This window comes from Chenopodium quinoa, unplaced genomic scaffold (genome assembly GCF_001683475.1).
Source record: "Chenopodium quinoa cultivar QQ74 unplaced genomic scaffold, ASM168347v1, whole genome shotgun sequence".
In the NCBI taxonomy this organism is placed as follows: domain Eukaryota; kingdom Viridiplantae; phylum Streptophyta; class Magnoliopsida; order Caryophyllales; family Amaranthaceae; genus Chenopodium; species Chenopodium quinoa.
In genome coordinates this window covers 4,434,298-4,454,680 of record NW_018742523.1, presented here as the reverse complement: position 1 = coordinate 4,454,680, position 20,383 = coordinate 4,434,298, and the positions used below count along the sequence as shown (strand labels likewise).

Sequence of the window (20,383 nt, the reverse complement as noted above, 5' to 3'; positions counted from 1 at the left end):
CACATAATACCTAACGAAAGGTTCACCCATCCAGCTTGACGATTTTAAGGAAAAAGGCACCACAACTTAAAACAATTGAAAAAAAATATAAATACAACTACAATGCACCAAGCCTATGATCACAAATTCTAGTCACCTAAGCTCAAGTATAACTCAGGCTTCTTTATGATGAATTTCTAACAAAACACACAGAATTCGTCACATGATAAACATGAATGCTCGAAATGTAGTACCTTAGCTTGAATCAGAAATTGACAGAGACCATGCCAACATATATGATCTTTAGCATACACCGAATTTGTGCCAATATCCATGTGAGACTCCATTTGATCCCTCATTTTGTGCAAAAACTCTAAATCCTTTGCAAACACATAATCACTAAGAGTAGATATATCAAAGTAGACCGTTTCACTCCACTAACACTGGACATTAAGGCTTTAAGCTCTCCATTTCACCAAGTTGCTTCTCTCTGTCATCAGATAATTCACCTACAGGAGAAAGAGCTTCAATTTGGCTAAATTTACAAGATCCCTTTGAGAGATTTATGATCTCATCATAAGCTCATTCCAATTATAATCTCAAACTAGAAGTTGCCACTAGAACTAGCAATGTACTAATTCCAAACAAAATAATTAAAATGAATAGACTAATATGTTCCATGTAAAATCCACACAGAATTCAAGAAGGAAGAATAATTCTATTCAATTTAATCAAGAAAACAATGATAGGGGATTACATATAATTGAAGAACCTTAGCTCATAGCTGATATCATATATAAATACTTATCAAACAACATAGAGCTTTATATTGACTAGGAAATATTTTTTTGTATTAGATGGAAAATGGAAAATAGAAAATGCTAATACCATCTCTTTGTTGTATTAAATGGAAAATGGAAAATAGAAAAGGCACAAACTACATATTCAACTAATTATACTTCCTCCGTTTTCTTTTAAATGCAACACACCTTCTCGACACGTACTTTGAGGAAGAGATTAAGTAATGTAAATTAACAAATTAATCAAAATAATTTATACATGTAGTAGCTAACCCTTTGCTAAATTTGGTGTTCAAATTATTTTGTTGAAGTCGCTTGTTTACCTACACTAATCAACACCTAAAAATACGTGTCCAAAAGGTGTGTTGCATTTAAAAGAAAACAGAGGAAATATTAAACAAAAAATTTTAAAAAAAAAAAAAAATTAAGTTTGAGTAGTATGACGTAAGAATATTCATTTAAATTCCAATCAACTAAATGATGTGCAGCAATAAAATCAAGATAATGCAAGACCATTATTTTTGTTATATGATTTTGAAATATGCAGTGGAGATGTGCAAACAACTATAATTAAATAACAAGTCATGCTATCAGAATAATCACATACAAAAATGTAGCTATAACTGATAATATCTAACCAAGTACAATGGCAGAGAAGCAACACATCAAATAAATTACAAGTTAACATAAAAAAAGCTACAATATTCTAATTAGCTAGCAAACATTATATTGCACATATATTCTTTAAACTGAATTTGCTACATACTATCATTGTTTAAGAGTTAAAATATGAATTCAACTAGTCAAAGAGGCCAAAAATCAGCACATATTAACTTAATGACGAAAGAATAATGATAATGGCCATGGTATTTCATTGTATCCTTTCACGCATCGCTAGAGCTTAAGGCCTTAACCCAATACATGGATCAACATCCCACCTTACATTTATTTCTCATTTGATAAATAGCCAAACTAAACAAATAGGACTATTAAGTTCAGTTAGCTAAATATTATCATTTCACTACTGAAGCTTTACTCATTCCGATAGCTAAGTTAGATTATTCTAGCAGATTAATGTCATTACCTATGGCTTGACAAAATTCTTATGTGCCGACAATAAAAATGTTCAATTCAATGTAGCTTAGTCAGAGTTAAATTGTGTAGCAGATTCATGTCACAAGATTAATTGCAACTTTTTATCTATAATTAATCAGCAATACACAACCCAAAAAAAACACACACACACAAAATAATAAGAAAAAAATAATCAAAGAGTGTCTGCCAAACATTACTAAACTCAAAATCGTGCTTCAAACACAAAATAATAAAAGGCCAAATTTTCAGAATTGAATTAAAAATTAGCAAATATTAAACATAACAATGTATATAAATAATCTCTAAGATCTATAATATTCATCAATCAAACCCATATTGACCAACTATTTGTAACAGGCCTTTTCTACGCCCGTTACTAATGTTTGGTCAGACTATCGTTGACCGGGTTTTTGTAACTGGCCTTAGTTACACCAGTTACTAATGTTGATGTATTTGTAACTCACACTAGCTATGTCAGTTACAAATACTCTTATAGTAACTAACGTAATGTATGTCAATTACTAATAGGGCGTTACTAATGAGGTTTTTTCTACAAGTGATTTTAGCTTCTCTAAGAAACTGCATTTTTAATCTAGGCGTTTTATTAGTATATATTTCTATCTTGGTAATTTTATACTATCTCCGTTTTTTTTAGTTGACACATTTAATTTAGCACTATTCACTCACTTCCCTTTGATCTTGTTTTGTGCTTTATACGTAATGAAAAATATAGTCATGTGCGATATTGTTAGATTCGTCACGATATATATTTTCAAAATATCAACTTTTTATAATTTTTGTTTATCGGTAATTAAAGATATTAATTATTAAGTTGTGCATTGTCAAACGTGACTAAAAAAAATGTTAACTAAAAAGAAACGGAGAAAATATACATCATGGTTTTACTTACCATGGCGTCCACACGATTAATTTAATTTATCTACTTCCTCTTTTCTTGAAAGGAATTATAGTTGGCGAATTTACATGATTATAAATTTATTAAAGAAAATAAAATAGTGAAAAACAATGATTACATGTCATATACTACATATAATAAGTACTTCGTATTAAGGCGTCAAGTCAATACAAACTCTTAAATGGACCTGGTTTACACTAATTTATTGTGGACCACTAACATTATAGACACTATGGCTGTTTTATTATTAAAAAAAAAAATCACTAGATTAAAATAAAGGTTACTCCCTCCATTTTATAATTTTAGTCCCATTTATAAAACTTTGATTGCAAATATCTTTAATCCCACACTACCAAATATAATAAAAAAATTAGATATTAATAATTTATTCATCGAGATGAATAAAACTAGATCTCATTTGACTATATTTGTTGTTATATATAGAGAGAAATTTAAAAGATTCCCTTTAATTTTTCATACGTAAAGATTTAAATGGGACTAACATTATGTAATGGAGGGGGTATTATGTTGAAATAAAAGTCATTTGGTATTACAAAAACTATAAGAGGTTAATTTTTTTGATGAAATTTTTATACACTTGTCAATATGAATAATAAATGTCACTATGTTAAAATTAGGGTCAATATGTCCAACATAACATCGTATTTCAGGTTTACAATAATATTAAAAGTCACACAAATTTTAATAAAGGTTAACATGTTAAAAATAAGGTAAATATATTAAGATTAGGATCACTATATTCAATATAACATCAGTTGCGTGCGTATAAATCTCAGGTCCACGCAAGTATTTTCCATGTTGGAAATATGACTATTTTTGTTGCATTGAAAGTAGATATATATGAGGGAAAATGTGTTAAAAAACATTATTGCAATCTAGAAAATAATTCAAATGTAACTAACAAAGAAAAACGCCAAAAATGACAAACATAACCATTTTTCAGGACTAGGGAGAGTAATAATAAAAACATTTTAAATTGATGTCATTTTTTTAATTTTAACATTGTTTTTATTATTTCTACACTCATTTCTTTCCTCCTTATATATATAGTTTTTGAAAGAAACGATAGCAAGATATTATTCCACCTTATATATATGTATGTTACCGAAAAAAATTGGGTGAGTCGGACTTACGGTGAGTCCAATATATCTGACAATAATAATTTAATATCTAACAATAATATTTTAATATATGATATTAATAATATAATATGTAATAATAATATTCTAATATCTGACAATAATATAGTAGGTTGCTAAATTGGAATTTTACGAGTTCTAATAGCTCGAATCCTGGAAGATGGTTGAGCTTGAATTTGAGGCACGTCTTCATGCTGACATTGGCTTTGGCAATGGCTCTTTCCATAGAACTCAGGAGTTTTACCACAGTACCCTGACAAATTACAGCAGAATTCCATCAGCACAGGTGTTGTTATGCGCGATCCTACCACAGCGAAAGGCTGTGGATTCTCCCATCCATATGATCATCAGCAATGCCATAAGTACAGCAATGTTACTCTTCTTCAACATTGTCATTGTCGTCTTCAACTCTAAATTGATTATTTTTTCGCACTAATAGATGTTCGTTTGGATGTTTGATTGAAGTTGCTCTGTTTCTGAATCTATTGATCTCTATATATATGTACAATGTACGGTCTTTGTGAGATCAAACGTGTCAAAAGGGGGCGATGTAGAATGAATAGATGGCAGCTGCGGCATATGCCATGTAAGAAGCAAGTATGCAATGGGATTGCTCGTGTGAATGGTATGTTATATATTAAAATATTATTGTCATATGGTAGAATATTATTGTCATATATTGGACTCACGGCGAGTTCAATCTCACGCAAAACCTTCTCTATATGGTACAAACAAATATGGAGATAAATGTAACGAGTATAAAATAATTAAATGCTACTATTAATGTAATACCTTGGAAATTTCTTCCATTTAAAATACTTTTTTTTACTCTAAATAAAACTCATTTTAGGAAATAACCAAAATATTACCGCCACTGTGATAATAGCTAAGACTATTTTTCAAAGTCACACAACGAAAGTCTAAATTAAAATCCAACTTTTCAAAATAAATAACTTGAGTTCACAACCTCAAAACACAAGTAAATTAAAACATCCACAAGCTGGAACCAATATAAACATGACCCATCCAAAACCAACTTAAAATAAAGCATTACAATGTTAGCCCATAAATAATAATCAACAATTCAAAATATAAAACTAAGAAAGAATAACAGATAACGCTCTGCACTCATTCCCTTCATGTTCTTCATGCTTCAAATACCTGTTTCTTTCTCTTTTTTTCAACCCATCTACTCACCATATAAATGGGTCATAGTAGAGTCAATCCAAAAGAAAGCCAAAAACAAACACAAAAGTACGAATCAGTAAAAGCTGAGTACATATGCATCACACTAATATGATCATCCTAACAATAATAATTAAAACATGCTCGCCATAAAATTCACAAGTCAACTTACCTTTAATTCATAATAACCAACAATATAATTATCAATAAATAGCTTTGGATTACGCATCGAATGGGTTTCCTTCCTTATAAATAGCCCATTAAAATATTGAGCTTCCAATTAGGGAGCTACCTCAATTGGCACACACCTACTATGTCACACTTGTGACGGAATTCCAGCGCATTGATAATAAGAGAAAGTACAGCATCCTGTACCCCTGTAGAAGCTATGATCAAATATAAAGTCACATAACTCCCCCCATATGTTCCTACTCAAGGTATATACGTTCCAAGAGTTTTAGTGTATATCCTCTACACTTTACGTAATTTACCAATTTAACTTGTGATGATTCTACCCAATCAATCAAGAACAAACATAACAATAATCAATACACACTTCCATTATTTCATTCTTGAATTAATTAGTGAGCATATACAATTTATTTAAATTAAGGTTATTTGCCTAGTTTTGTGCACAAAATTGCACTATTACTACCTTGGTGCATAAGATGTACTAATAAACTTCCTTGACTCAATCTCAACTTATATGAATGAGAAAATTAATAAACTAACTTCTTGACTCAACTCTAATAATATATGAGTGACAATAAAATCATGAATCATGCTCAATAATTATAATCTTAACTCTTTTAAACATACATAAGCCTTGCTTATTAAATTCATGCTTCCTTGATACTTGAAAATAAAACATACTTCTATGATTCATACATATTCAACTTGTATCATGCCTCAAATAATATATTCATATGCTTGCTTAATAATTCGTGATCAAACAACATCTAAATCAAGCATTTAATCAACCAAAAATGCTACTAATTCATCACTTGAAACATACTTTTCATTCCTAACATGATACTACGCGTACACAAATATTTTTATGCGCATACGTACCTTGAATAGTGCCAAAACTTGGCCACACTCACTAGACGTTACCTAACTCAAAGTATCCTACAAATGAAAATACATAACCACAATTAATCCACTATTCTCACAAATTTTCAGCAACTATAATATACTCTAAACCTCACTAATTAACCCAATTTAATGGTTTAAAAGCCTTAAAGCCCTTTTCTTTAAAAAGGGTACTTATAACTCTTTCAAAAAAAATAAAAATAAATTCATGACTTAATTAAAATTCTAGCATACTTATTTAATATAAAATATCACTAATAAACTAGAAAATCATATTTAAATCATCAAGAACCTCATATGGGTAATCAAACCCTAACATAATAATTAAAAAGTAGTGTGTATAATTTAATTCCAGCATTAATTGAGGGCTTGAAACTCATTAAAAACATGTTCTAATCATTAATTTAACAACCACAACAACCTAAGATCAAATTCTAATCATAAACATTAAATTCCCAAATTCTAGGGTTTGCAAATTGGGGTTTTTAATCAAATTAAAATCTAAATATGATAACAACCAAAACAAGCTAGCTCAAGTTTGCTACACCGTTATGTCCTCTCCTTCTTCTCCACACCCCTTCTACCATGGCTAAACTCCCCCTTGGGGATATTAACATGGAAGATGCTGTCTCCTTGAATCATAGTGAAGATCCCAACTTGAACCACCCACCTATAGAGTCTGAAGTTATCCCTAATGGAGATAACTCTTCCATTCAACCCTTAATCTAAAAACCCTCCATGTCTTTTCGTGAAGTTGTGAAAAGTTCATCTCAATGGTTCACTGAAGCTCGGGAAATAACTGTTTCTTCCTTACAATAGGAAGAAGAAGCTGTCACTGTCCCTGACTCAGAAAACACTGTCTCTTTTGCCAAAGAAACTTTAGAAAAGCTTCGTCACCCTTGGAAACTAACCTTAATGGGGAAATGTCTAGGGATATCTGTCCAGCCCTCATTCATTACCCAAAGAGTTAGGGCAATGTGGAAACCTAAAGGCACCCTCGAAGTCATTGATCTGGGCAAAGATGTTTACCTATTTAGGTTTTTTGTCTCTGATGACTATGAACGTGCTCTCCTTGGAGGTCCTTGGTTCATATTAGATCATTATCTTATGTTAACAAAATGGAAACCCAACTTCCGCCCTTCCATGAACCCCTTTGATAGAATGACTGTTTGGATCTGTTTTCTGGAATTACAAGTGGAATATTATGATAAACTTGCCCTTTTTGAAATTGCTAAAATTTCGGACAATCCAATAAGGGTCGATTATGCCATTGACCGCCTTACCCGAGTTATATATGCAAGAGTTTGCATCGATATCGATCTCACAAATCCATTGGTCACTTTAGTTTGGGTTAGCAATGGTTGGAACAAATCGAATATGAAAATATTCACGCTCTTTGTTTCAAAAGTGGTATCATAGGCCATCAAAAAGAAAATTGTAAACTTTTTTATAAAGGGAAGCAACCCATATCCCACGTGCCCAACGAGCCCAACAACTCTCCTATTAGTAAAAATATCCAACCTCACTTGGGTAGTGGATTACCAGCTGTAAACCAAGTCCAACATTCTGGCTCATCCCATGTGTCACATGTGGCCCATGCGTCAACCTCTTCTGATGATCCAATTTTTCAACCTTCAGACTCATATGGCCCTTGGATGATAGTTACCAATAAAAAAAACTTCTCATAAAAAAAAAAACTAATAAGATTCCAACCCACTAGCTTCCAAAATTAAATAGCAATAGGAATAAATTAATTCCTAAAAACACTTTAACCAAAACGACTCCCACTTCTCCTCCTTCCCAAGGAATCCCCTTTCTTATTCTAGCCAATAATGGAGCTTCTGAAAAAATCTTATCCCCAGTAAAAAAAACATTTTAGCCGAAATTCTTTGTAAAGAGAATTCTATCCTGCAAGTAGCTGAAAAGCCTTGCGTGTTATCTTCATTTACTGCAGCTACTTCTTCAGGACCTTTTGGACACTTGGCAATGGAGGTGGAACAACCAAACAACGCCATGGAAATCCACCCACAAGCCCTTCATCTCCCCAATTTAAACCCTTTAGCTAAAATTAATCCCACCACTAATATAAACCCCTCCTTAATTCTCTAAAACACAGATAATAAAACCTTGAACCAAAAACATGGAAAACAATCAACGAAACCCCCTAATTCCATGTCGTTCAAAGAGAATTCTATCTCTTCCACCACGGAGAGCTCGCTGGAACTACCCTCCATCCTTCGCAAACCACTAACCATCACCTCCGCCATCTCCTCCTGCCCCTCCGCCAAGTTGCAGCTCCCCCTCGACGGAATTATCCCTAGCGTCACCGCTACAGGGAATTCCGATTGCCCGTACTCCAACTCCCTTCACTCGTCCCCAATTCCCACAAATGATACGACCCCAAAACCGACTATCTCCGCTAACTATTTTCACCCCATCAAAGACGATCGAGGAAATTCAGGAAATTATTCGATAATCCCTGAACCAAAATCGATACAGACCTCCCACCCCTCTCCTATGGGCGCCGATCGACAGCCCTCCAACTCCGGAGAAGATTGCCTTGATGCACAATTTTCTCCTGCAACTCAACAGAATCTCCACCAATCCATAACCCCCTTTTCCTCCCCTGACACCGAAACCGAGATGGTGTTGGGATCGTGCCACCTTATCAACCTCAATCCTCTATCCCTCCTCCACACTTGAGAAACCTAGCCACTCTTCCTCTATCTTTCGATCCCATAGAGAAAGACGTCGAACAACCAGAAAACTTTATGATATTTGCTCAGACGCAAAAGGAAGTAGTGGGGCTCAAAGTAGAAATCAACTTCTGGGAGTCAGCATTAACGACTTGGGAAGTTCAAGCCAACCTAATCCCGCTATCAATGATAGAAATATTTTCGACGGACCAAGCTCAGCAATGGGAGGATTGGAAGTTAGGCCTTACACCAATCCCACCCTCTAACCTTAAGGCAGATTATCTTTTTCCACCTTCCTTTCCAAATTTAAATATGAAAGTTCGAGGTGCGACAAAAAACGACTTTATCCTTCATGCTTGGTGTTTGGGGTTTTTTTATATGTCCTACGGGAGAGTTACAATTTCCTAGTATGCTCCTTCTTTCGCCTGTACCTGCACAAATAACGGAGACTCCGGATGGGGGGTGGGAGTTCGGCCTCCGAAGATTAAGTTAGAATCTTTCTGAAGAGGAAATAAGAACAATAAATGCTTCTCGATTGGAGAGCGTTTGCAATGGGTTTTGTGTTTGGTTAGTTGCTGGAATATGTTGTCGATCCCCATAAATGAGGTCTGCCCTTACTATTTATAGTAGGGGAGAGCTGTACCTCAATTAGCGTACAATGACACGTGTCGCAAAGGGATTGGGCCTTTGCTGACCGTTGCAAGCCTGACACGTGGCAAGCCTTTATAGGGCCACGTGTCTTAGGGGTATTTTTACCCTAATCATCTGCTCCTCACAGGTGTGACGTGGCATGTCCACGTGTCACCTGTGATAGGTGTCAAACGCATGGGAGGAGACGGTTCGTCTTCTTCCCTCCTTTTTTCAAATTTCAAGTTTTTAGGGCAGAAGTAACCGTTTCGCCTTCTGCCCCTCTCCTATAAATAGGAGGCATGCCCTCTCTCCTTCACACTTTACATATTTTTCAAAAATTTCTGAGAGAGAGCTCTGATATCGGTTGTATAATTTCCTTAGTTTCCCTGCATCCGGCGTTTTTAGATCAAGCACATCCGGCTACTGGTTGAGTATTCTTTCTTAAACTTCTCTAAGGTACCGGCTGTCCCTTTCTTTTTACTTTTAACTTCTGATTTTGAGGACTTTGAATGTTTTACCCCATCCGGGTTGCATGTCGCCTGGGGGGTCTTTAACCCATATCCCAGTACTGAATTCTCTCCCTCAGCCGGTATAGCTCCGTCTGAGGGGTCTTCAATCTTAAAACATCATGAATTCAAAATACCCCCATCCGGTTTAACACTGCCTGGGTTACTTCTGAGCCTGCCAAGAAATGATTTCAAACCCCCAACCAGTTTAATACCGTTTGGGTCATCATCCTTGACTTTTCATGACCTTTTAGTTTGAAATTTATTTTATAATTGTATTCAATGCATCTCCCTCCGGTGATTTACCGTTTGGGGCCTTCTTGAACAAGCTTCTTTGAAGCAGGTCCTACTATATCCTCATCCGGTATTTAACCGTCTGGGGTATCGTTGAATGACCTCAATAGTCTTTGCAGCGCCTACAGTCGGTGTCTATACATATATATATATATATATATATATATATATATATATATATATATATATATATATATATATATATATATATATATATATAGAGAGAGAGAGAGAGAGAGAGAGAGAGGGGCTCATGTAAGAACCCTCCTCTATATAAGAACTCATTATATATAAGAACTATTTTCAGCCATTAGATCTATTGAGATCTAACGCTCTACATTAACCCGGATCAAAATAATGGCAGTATTGTAATTAATGAAATTTTTATGGTATAATAGAAACTTTATAAAATAAGTCAGCTCTTTCTCTCTCTTTGGTGCAACATTTTTCTCTCTCTAAAGTTCTTCCCCAATTTCTCTCTCTAAAGTTCTTACCCAATTTTGCAACTCTTGTGCAATTATTTAAAGTTTTTAAAGCAAGATTCATCAAATTGTTCATTTGAATTTGCTTGAACTCTCGAATTTTGTGCCAATTCTTCATAAATTAAGGTTCTCGTCAATATTTTTGCGATTTCTAAAGAATTTTGTTTTGGCGATTATAGGTTCGATTTTTTTTTTTTGGTGATTTCTATTTATTTTGTTCGATTATTTATCAGTTTGATTGTTCAATTTTTCTGCTCTAATTTTGATTTTATTTTGTTCGATTTTCTTTTTCGATTTTGAAGCGATTTTGATGCTAGTTTGTTCTCGGCTCTTGTTTTCTTTGTGTCTGAGGAATGTAACTGTACATGTATGTTTCAAAGTTTATTATGTATGTTCTTAATGTTCTCTCCATGTTCAAAAGTTTGATCTTTATGTTCTAAAGAGTTATCTAGCTTTGTGGTTGTTAAGCATTTTATAACAAGGACTACGTAGTACAATAGTGTTGATGATATTTTAATGATTATGTTGCATTTATCGAATTATCAAGTCTAATTTTTCTACGTTTGATTGAATTTTGAGTCTAATTTTCTACATTTTATTGATCGTGTGACTAAGTGTGTTTATTTTGAATTTCAAGTTTATCATATCTTATTTTGGATCCTAAAGTTAATCAAATATAGGCATCTTCTTCATCAATGTTCTTCAATCAAGTTAATTTCTAGCTCGTTGGTTAAATGTATGACCCTTCATTTCATATTTTTTTGAACTATAATTGATCATGTTCTAAATATTTGTGCACATGTTCTAAACTATTACGCAAATGTTCTAAAGTTATTCATGTTCTATTATATTTGGTGTTGTGAATAATGAACAATAAGCTTGTTTTTCTAAAGATAATAGTCTTAAAAATCCTCAAGTTGTACCTTCATTCAATCCCTATATATATATCATTAACTTGTATCTTCTCTATGTGAGTTTTGTTGTAATTTACCAACTTGGTTCCTAGTGTGTCTTGCATCAAAGAGATAATGATGTGCTACTGATGACAATAGTCTTGACTTCTTAAGCTTTGATTAGAAGGAATTTTGGAGTATAGTTAGAACTAAGAACTGTTTCTTTGAGTCACTAGAGGGAAGTCATATGCTAGTAACCTGTTCTCACAAAGCTTGAGTTTCTTTGTAGGCTATAGTCCAAGAAAGTCATTAGTTGCATATATCCTTTTAAGTGATTGCATATAATATTTTACAGATTTGAATATGTATCAGGTAAGCACCAGTTAAGTTCACCACAGCACATTGAGCACACTGTGTTAAAGCTCCCTCAAATCACCAAGACAAGGAAAATGATCCTTCATTCATCTTTTGATCATTAAAACAAATGTCAATATTTTTATGAATTAGGATGCAAAGTAGCACCTATGAAATCTCTCCACCCTTTGGTTTGCGTATGTATATGAATCTTATATTTGTTAAAGAATTGTGCATTTGTATGTACTACTTAGTATCCCTACAAGGTTAAACTTGCATTGTGGTCAAATCTAACTGCAGAGAATGTGTTGCTTCATGCTTAAGGGTATGAAACTACAAATCCCTCACTTTGGCTTGTATGTAGTCTCAAATAGCTTTGTAGAGCAACATAGTACAAATGCTTTGCTCACTTGTTTACTAATTTTTTAAGTTCGAATGTTTTATATACATTAGCCTACTAGCTCAATGAGAGAGCATTGTGCAAATGCACAAAAGATGTGGGTTCGAATCCCACGTAGGCTCATTTGTCTAATGTAACGACGTGAGTTTTGCACAAAAGTTTAGTTGTAACGTAATTTCCATAGTAATTGATCATTTAACCCAATGTTTAATTTTTTTTGGATACTTAGTGCTAATTTGATTTCTTTTTTTTTTAGAGACACAACCTATGTAGGAATCGAACCTACATCCCTTATGCATTTGCATAATGCTCTACCACTTGAGCTAATAGGTTTTACCATACATTGTAAAAAAAAAAATAGAGTACTCCAATTTGAAATTTAACCTATACTATGCTTTAAATTCTCTTCCTATGTTCTAAAATATGTTTATTTTTTTTTTCCTATGTTCTAATTATTTTTTGTCTATGTTCTAAATTTTTATATTATGTCTAAATTATTTTCTCTGTTCTAAACAGATACTCCAATTTTATGTTCCCTATGAACTAAACCTATGATTTAAAAATTTTCTTATGTTCTAAATTTTTTTTCCTATGTTCGAAATCTTTTTTCTTACATTCTAAATTTTTCAGCCTATGTTCTAAATTTTTTTTCTATGTTCCAAATTTATATGTTTTAACTTTTTTTTTCTATATGTTCTAAAATTTTTCTCATGTTCTAAATTTTTTTTCCCATGTTCTAAATTTTTCTTATGTTCTAAGTTTTTTTCTCTATGTTCTAAATTTTTTTCTTATATGTTCTAAATTTTTCTGTATGTTCTAAATTTTTTTTGGATGTTCTAAATTTTTCTTATGTTCTTAATTTGTTTTTCATATTCTAAATTTTTCTTATGTTCTAAATTTTCTTATGTTCTAATATTTTTTCTATGTTCTAAATTTTTTCTGCCTATGTTTTAATTTTTTTCTTTATGTTCTAAGTTTTTTGTGTCTATGTTCTAATTTTTTTTTATGTTCTAATTATTTACTAAGTTCTAAATTTTTATTTTCTTCATATGTGTTAAATTTTTATCCTATGTTCTTAACTAATGTTCTAATTTTATTTTTCTAATATTCTAAATTTCTTCTACCTATGTGCGAAAGTTTTTTCACTTATGTTTTTATCACCTACTTCCTATGATTTAAACCTTTTTAATCTCATTTTTCTATGATTTATCCTATGTTCTAATTTCCCCTATGTTTTTACTATGTTCTTATTTTTTTTTCAACTTATGTTCTAAATTTTATTCTTATACTGTGAGCTTTCTTTATGTTCTAAATTTTATTCTTATACTTTGAGTTTTCTCCTATGTTCTAAATTTAGTCTACTTATGTTCTAAAGTTTATTTTCCTATGTCCTAAATTTAGTCTACTTATGTTCTAAAGTTTATTTTCCTATGTTCTAAATTTAGTCTACATATGTTCTAAAGTTTTTTTTTTTCCAATGTTCTAAAGTTTTTCTCCCTATGTTCTAAAGTTTTTTTTTTTTCCTATGTTCTATATCTAAATATTCTTTTGTCTATGTTCTAAATTTATTTTCCAATGTTCTAATTTTTTTTAGTCTACTTATGTTCTAAAGTTTATTTTCCTATGTTCTAAATTAGTCTACTTATGTTCTGAAGTATATTTTCCTATGTTCTAAATTTAGTCTACTTATTTTCTAAAGTTTTTTTTTTTCCAATGTTCTAAATTTTTTCTCCATATGTTCTAAATTTTTTCCTATGTTCTAAAATCTAAATATTCTTTTACCTATGTTCTAAATTCTTTTGTCTATGTTCTAAATTTATTTTGCTATGTTCTAATTTTTTTTAGTCTACTTATGTTCTAAAGTTTATTTTCCTATGTTCTAAATTAGTCTACTTATGTTCTAAAGTATATTTTCCTATGTTATAAATTTAGTCTACTTATGTTCTAATTTTTTTTTTCCAATATTCTAAATTTTTTCTCCGATCCCTGTGTTCTAAGATTCTTTTACTTATGTTCTAAAATCTAAAAAAAAACCTTTTAGCTTCCACATGGCTTAGCTATTGTAAATATGTAATTATCTCCTTACTCAAAAATTTATTTATGGCTTGTACAACTTCTCCAACACTCATACTTAATTCATTTTATTTTCCCACGGCCACAAATGAACTTCATTTTCCATTGCAAAAAATAGGAAACCTTAACTTTCCATCCTTCATTCCTTCTCCCCAAGAGCAATGCCATTATACCATAATCTAAATATTTTTCTCAAATTTTCATAAAAATCGAACAAACAAACAAAATTCGATCTGATAATAACTAGTTAACTACATTTCACTATAATTGCATCCATCTGGAAAATTTTACGGACAAAAAGTCGAATGGTAAAAAAAATTTCGAACAAACAAAAATAATCAAACAAATCATACCTTAATTTGACAAACTGCAAGAGAATTTGACCGAAAATCATAAAAATTTCTTTCAAATTGCAGCAAAAATGAAGATTTCTAGGAGTAGGAGAGAGAAAGTTTCGTATTTTCTCATAGTTTTAGGGATTTTGAAGAGAGAAAATTAGGGATTATGTTATATAGGTGGAATGTTTTGATATTTACAAGAATGCCATTACTCTCTAATATAATCTCTAATAATCTTAACCTTTTATTTCAATCTAATCCTACGGTTGATATTAGTTCTTATATAAGGTTGGGTTCTTACATAGATGTGGGTTCTTATCGGATCCCTCCCCTATATATATATATATATATATATATATATATATATATTGTGCTTTTCATAGCCCCCATCCGGTCTTACACTGTCTGGGATACTTCTGAACCAATTCACTTGATACCGTCTGGGGTATCATGGAGTGAACTTTACAATTTTATCTAGCTAGTTCTTACAAATGTGTCATAATACACCATCCGATCTTTTACTCTGCCTGGGGTTTTTGAGAGCAACTTGCTACCTTGAATCAAAACACCCCATCTGGTGTTGCACCGCATGGGGTCTTTTTGAACCCACCCACTGAATACCGTCTGGGGTATCTTGGGATGAACTTCGTACATTGCTTAGTCAGCCGTCTAACTACTACAGGCGGATAATTCCGTCTGTGGTATCTTTGAATGAGTTTATGAATAACCGACTAACTTATGCTTTTGCCTTTTTCAACTTTAAACACATTCGTGGAGTTGTCCGCCTGAGGTGACTTCAAGCCATTTTCCACATACTAAGCTTCACATTTCAAAGGTACCGTCTGTACCCTCTTCATTCTTCTCTTTTAATTTCCGGTTGTGCATAGTAGTTAGGATATGGACTCCACCAATATAAACACGGCATACCAACGACAGTGGTTAGCCGGTCACCAGGGACGGCTGAGTCTAGGACTGGGACTGCCTTCTGGGGGTGCTTGGGACAACCTTCACCTGCTTTGAATCCGACCGTTTATGTTCATGTGCAGGACAGAATGGCCCGGACTAGATGGACGACAGTAGATCCTGATTACAAGTCCGATGATGCAGCCGTTGATCCGGCTGACCCTTTAAATGAAGAGCAGACGGTGGAACCGTCTGAGAGAGTTCCAAACGAGGGTACTTCGAAAGACTCCCCGGGTGTACCCAGCACACCGGGTGATAACATTTTGGGAAGTTCTGGTTCTAATGCCGAGGAATCCGGTGAAGGATCCGGTGAGGGATCGGATGATGAAGAGTCCGGCTCTGATGAAGAGTCTTCTGAAAAGGCTGCCCCTATTGATGAGGGGGCCTATAAATAGCCAGCTAAGGGGGATCCAATCGATATGACTATGTCCGCCAGGGATGTGGTCACTTTAAACGCCACACTCCCTGCTTTCTTAAAGAAGAAGCCGGTTGGGGAGAAATGGGAAGCGGTTGTACCGCATGTAGAGGCAAGCGTCGTTTGGACCAACGACGTGGACAATGTTGACAACTACTTCGGCTGTTACGAGGCGGCATTCACAACCGGCCTCCGGTTCCCCTCCATCACTGCGTAAAAGCCATATTAAGGGGATATGACTTGGGTGTATGGCAGTTGACCCCTAACTCATGGGTCAACATTTTGGGATATATTACCGCCTGCGAGTTGCAGGATGTTAGGCCAAGTTGGGAAGCTTTTGAGCACATGCACTATCTCAGCAGAACGCCGGGTGGGTGGAATGCGTGGTATACTTTAGCTACGCTCCTGGAATATATAATGACTTTGGACAAGCCGTCCAAATGGAGTAAGTGGAAGAGCAAGTTTTATGTCGTCTCTTCCCCATCCCCCCAACTTAACCACCGGCTGCGTAGATACAATAAGCATTCGACTTTGCTGGGTAGGAAATGTGCTCTCCCAAAAGTGCCGGCTGAGGCTTGTGACCAGATAATGGAAAAAGGCCTCTTTCTTAAGACAACAGCCCGACTGGATGATGGGAGTGAAATTATAGTCCCCCAATTCTGGGGTTCCCCATCCGGATTGGTTTAAGGATGAGTGCTTCTTGTCTCTTTGTAACCTTAACACTATGTTTACTAAGGGTAGGTTGCTGCATGACCGAATATTTACCGGATGCATATGTTTATCAGATTTTTAACCCTGTATTTTTCCTTTTTGCAGAAGTAGCTATAGGAATGGTGCCTCCGGAGAAGACACCTGCTACATCTGCTCTTCTTCTAAGGAAGAAGCAGATTGAAGAAAAGAAGGCGGCACTGGCCGCAAAGAATGCCGGGGTAGTCTGCCTTTCCTTAGCCATTTTTCTTTGCATAGTTATTCTTTCTTTGCAGGATGTATTATACTTGGTAAATGATTTTTAACCAGATGTGTTATACTTGACTGCTTTCAGGCTGGGAGCCAAGTCATTCCTCGCTCTTTAGCGAGCATGCATAAAAGACCGGCTGGAAACATACCTCAGCCGGCTTCTAAGGCACCAAAGGTGGCTGCCCTGGCTGCCTCTGGTTCGAAGAAAATGCCTGACAAGGACAGGCCTACTACAGCAGGGAAGAGCCTGCAATCCATTCCCCACTTCGAAATGGTGGTGAAAGAAATAAGGCCGGCTGTTCGTACCCAGACGGGTACGGACTCAAATGCGGCTGGGGGGGCTTTGACCCCACAGTCCGAAAAAGGTAAAACCTCTGCCTTTGATCCCACCTGGCCGCTTGGGCATATGAGAGTCAAAACCCAAGCAAGCCAATCCGGGAATTCTTCTGGATGCTGCCTGAGTATAGGCGGAGCGTATGCCCAACATCTTACAGATGATTCTATGATTGCAGATATTTCCTCTAACCGTCCAAATTATCAACAATATGCTAAGAGGATGGTCCGGGCTCTTATCCGGTCTGAAAAAGAGGTTGTGTCAGCTGTGCACACGGTTAATCTTGACCGAATCACTTCTCTCCTTGTTGAGGTATTTAAACCGGATGACCTATGCTTGAGCAATGATCTTTATTTACCGGATGCAAATGTTTTGTCTTGATTTTTCTAACACTCTTCCCGGCTGATATCACAGGTGATGCTGAGAGTGGATGGGCTTAATGTCCCCTTGCATAAAAAGCAGGAGGAGGTAAGAGATGCTCAGAGACGCGCATCTGAGCTGATTGATGTATGCCAATTCAATGCTCTTTCATTTGACTTGGAAACTAAACAAAAGGCGTTGGAACAGGAGGAAGCACTGAGGCAAGAAGTTGCGGCTGGGGAGGCTGCAATGAAGAGAGTTGATGAGCTTGAGTTGAAGGTCAAAGACCTTCAAACTGATCTTAAAGCTCTGGAAAATGCCGATAAAGAAAATACTAATCTTCACAAGGACGTCAGCCGGCTAAAGAATGAACTTGCTACTAATCAGGCGGCGCATAAGGAGGCGCTGGAAAAAGAACAACTCCGCATGATTGAAGATAATGAGGCTGATTGCGAGGAGCGCATGAAGCTGGCCTGGAACCTCATCCATCCGGATTTTGAGTATGAATACTTCAACCTTCGATACCTTTATACCTCTGAAGTTTATGAGGCTAAGGTACTCGGCGCTGACCCTCCTCCCCCTTTCGATGAGTGGGTTGAGCGAGGTGCGGAGATTCAGTCGGATGAGGCTGATCAAGGGGCACCGGTTGGAGACCAGCCGGAAGTCACGGTGGAGCAGTCGGCTGAAATTCCAGTTGAGCCAACCCAACAGCCTGAGCATCAGCAATCTCAACAGCAGCAACCGCAACAACAACAACCTTAACAACAGCAACAATCATAAACAAATTTCATACCAGCCTGCGAGCCGTGTAGGTATCTGTACTTTTCCCGGACATGGGTCCGGTTAACTTTTATTAATTCTAATCTATTAACCGACTCAGTCGGTTTTGCTTTTTACATATACTTGCACCGTTTAATTTTTGCACTATTTTTACAAGTATTACAAGTATTTGTCTGTTCTCATTTCGGCTGATACAACATAACGCAAATAGAGTGGCTGTTTGTTTATTGCAACGGTAAACAAGCAGCCGTCCTATTTTCAGCCGGATAAGGTATCAAACTATACATCTATCTCATACCGGCTAATACAACAAAACTCACATAGAATTGCTGTTTATTTATCAACGGTAAACGAGCAGCCGTTCGAGATTCAAAGCCGGATGGGATAATAAACTTAGATGTCTTAATATACCGGCTGATATAATTAAATGCCTCTGAAATGGCTGAATGTTTTACACCAACGGTAAACAAGCAGCCGTTTCATAGGAATTCGGTTTCATAGGCAACCGAATAGGTAATGATCATTGATCTACAATATACCGGATGGTATGATAAGATGCCCCTGAAATGGTTGGTTGTTTACTCCAGCAGTAGACAAGCAACCATTTCATAGGCGACCGGTTCATAGGCAACCGGATGGGTAATGATTATTGATCTACAATATACCGGCTGCTTTGATAAAAATGCCCCTGAAATGGTTGTTTGTTTACTTCAATGGCAGACAAGCAACCGTTTCATAGGTAACCGGATGGGTGGTATAACCGTCTGGGTATCCTTTGGATAAGGCCCGGTTGTCCTAACCCATATTAATTTAACGTGAGATTTAATAATTGGAGTAACATCATTCTTTTTAAATGTGTTTATCCGGAATACTTAACCGTGTGCAATGCTTTACTGCAAAAACCGGTTGGTGTTTTTTACTAGGATTTTGATTTTTGCCGCATGGACCACTTTTGGGTCTATGCCGGCCGAATCCTAGATGCAATGGATCATTTCGAACGGCTGTTTGTTACTTACAATGATGTGTCAGGCCAGGACAATGTACCACCCGGAAGGGAGCTGTCCTCTTCGACGATTTCACCCGAATGGGTGTCGCCGGATGACTGCTCTTTTTGGAGCAATGATTTTTAATAAGTGTTCTTCTGTCTGTGTTTTTACACTAGACAGGTGCTAATACAATTTGGATGAATGGAAATTATATACTTTCACATTTCAATACTATTTTCAAAAATTATAAATTCCTTAGAAGTAGTACTTTTTCAAGTGATCTACGTTCCAGGTGCAAGGTAGCTGCATTCCGTCTGGGGTTTCCAGGCGGTAAGTGCCATTTCTAACTTCTTCAAAAATATGGTAGGGTCCTTCTCAATTAGGAGTTAACTTCCCTTGCTCATTCGCCCTACCGGTTGCTTCAAGCTTACACAGTACAAAATCTCCTACTTTAAGGGGTCTTTTGCGCACCCTTTTATTGTAGGCTCTCGTCATTCTCAAACGGTAGATTTTGTGACGTAAGGCAGCATTGCCCCTTTTTTCAGGAAGAGAATCCAAAGCCAGATGCATGGCCTCCCAATTTGCGTCTTCATCATATAGCATGATTCGAAGTGTTGGTACATACAATTCAATGGGAAGCACCGCCTCTGTGCCGTAGGCCATAAGAAATGGGGTTTCACCGGTTGACCTCTTCT

At 35.4% G+C, this 20,383-nt stretch overlaps 1 protein-coding gene across 6 annotated transcripts; it reads left to right on the top strand.

Annotated features, from left to right (window-relative positions):
* The first annotated feature begins 15,254 nt into the window (after window positions 1-15,254).
* On the top strand, window positions 15,255-18,818 carry LOC110720020 (RNA polymerase II degradation factor 1-like). 6 transcript variants are annotated; one of them, XM_021899023.1, is made up of 4 exons: window positions 15,255-17,200; window positions 17,314-17,593; window positions 17,741-18,030; window positions 18,130-18,818. In XM_021899023.1, exons 1-3 carry the CDS (start codon window positions 16,961-16,963, stop codon window positions 17,941-17,943), a joined length of 723 nt encoding a protein of 240 aa, XP_021754715.1. In that variant the 5' UTR covers window positions 15,255-16,960; the 3' UTR covers window positions 17,944-18,030; window positions 18,130-18,818. The 6 variants fall into 5 exon arrangements, with proteins under 6 accessions (XP_021754714.1, XP_021754715.1, XP_021754717.1 ...); XM_021899022.1 differs by having other exon boundaries at window positions 15,255-17,008; window positions 17,088-17,200; window positions 17,314-18,030; XM_021899024.1 differs by having other exon boundaries at window positions 17,741-18,818.
* Window positions 18,819-20,383: the final 1,565 nt, after the last annotated feature.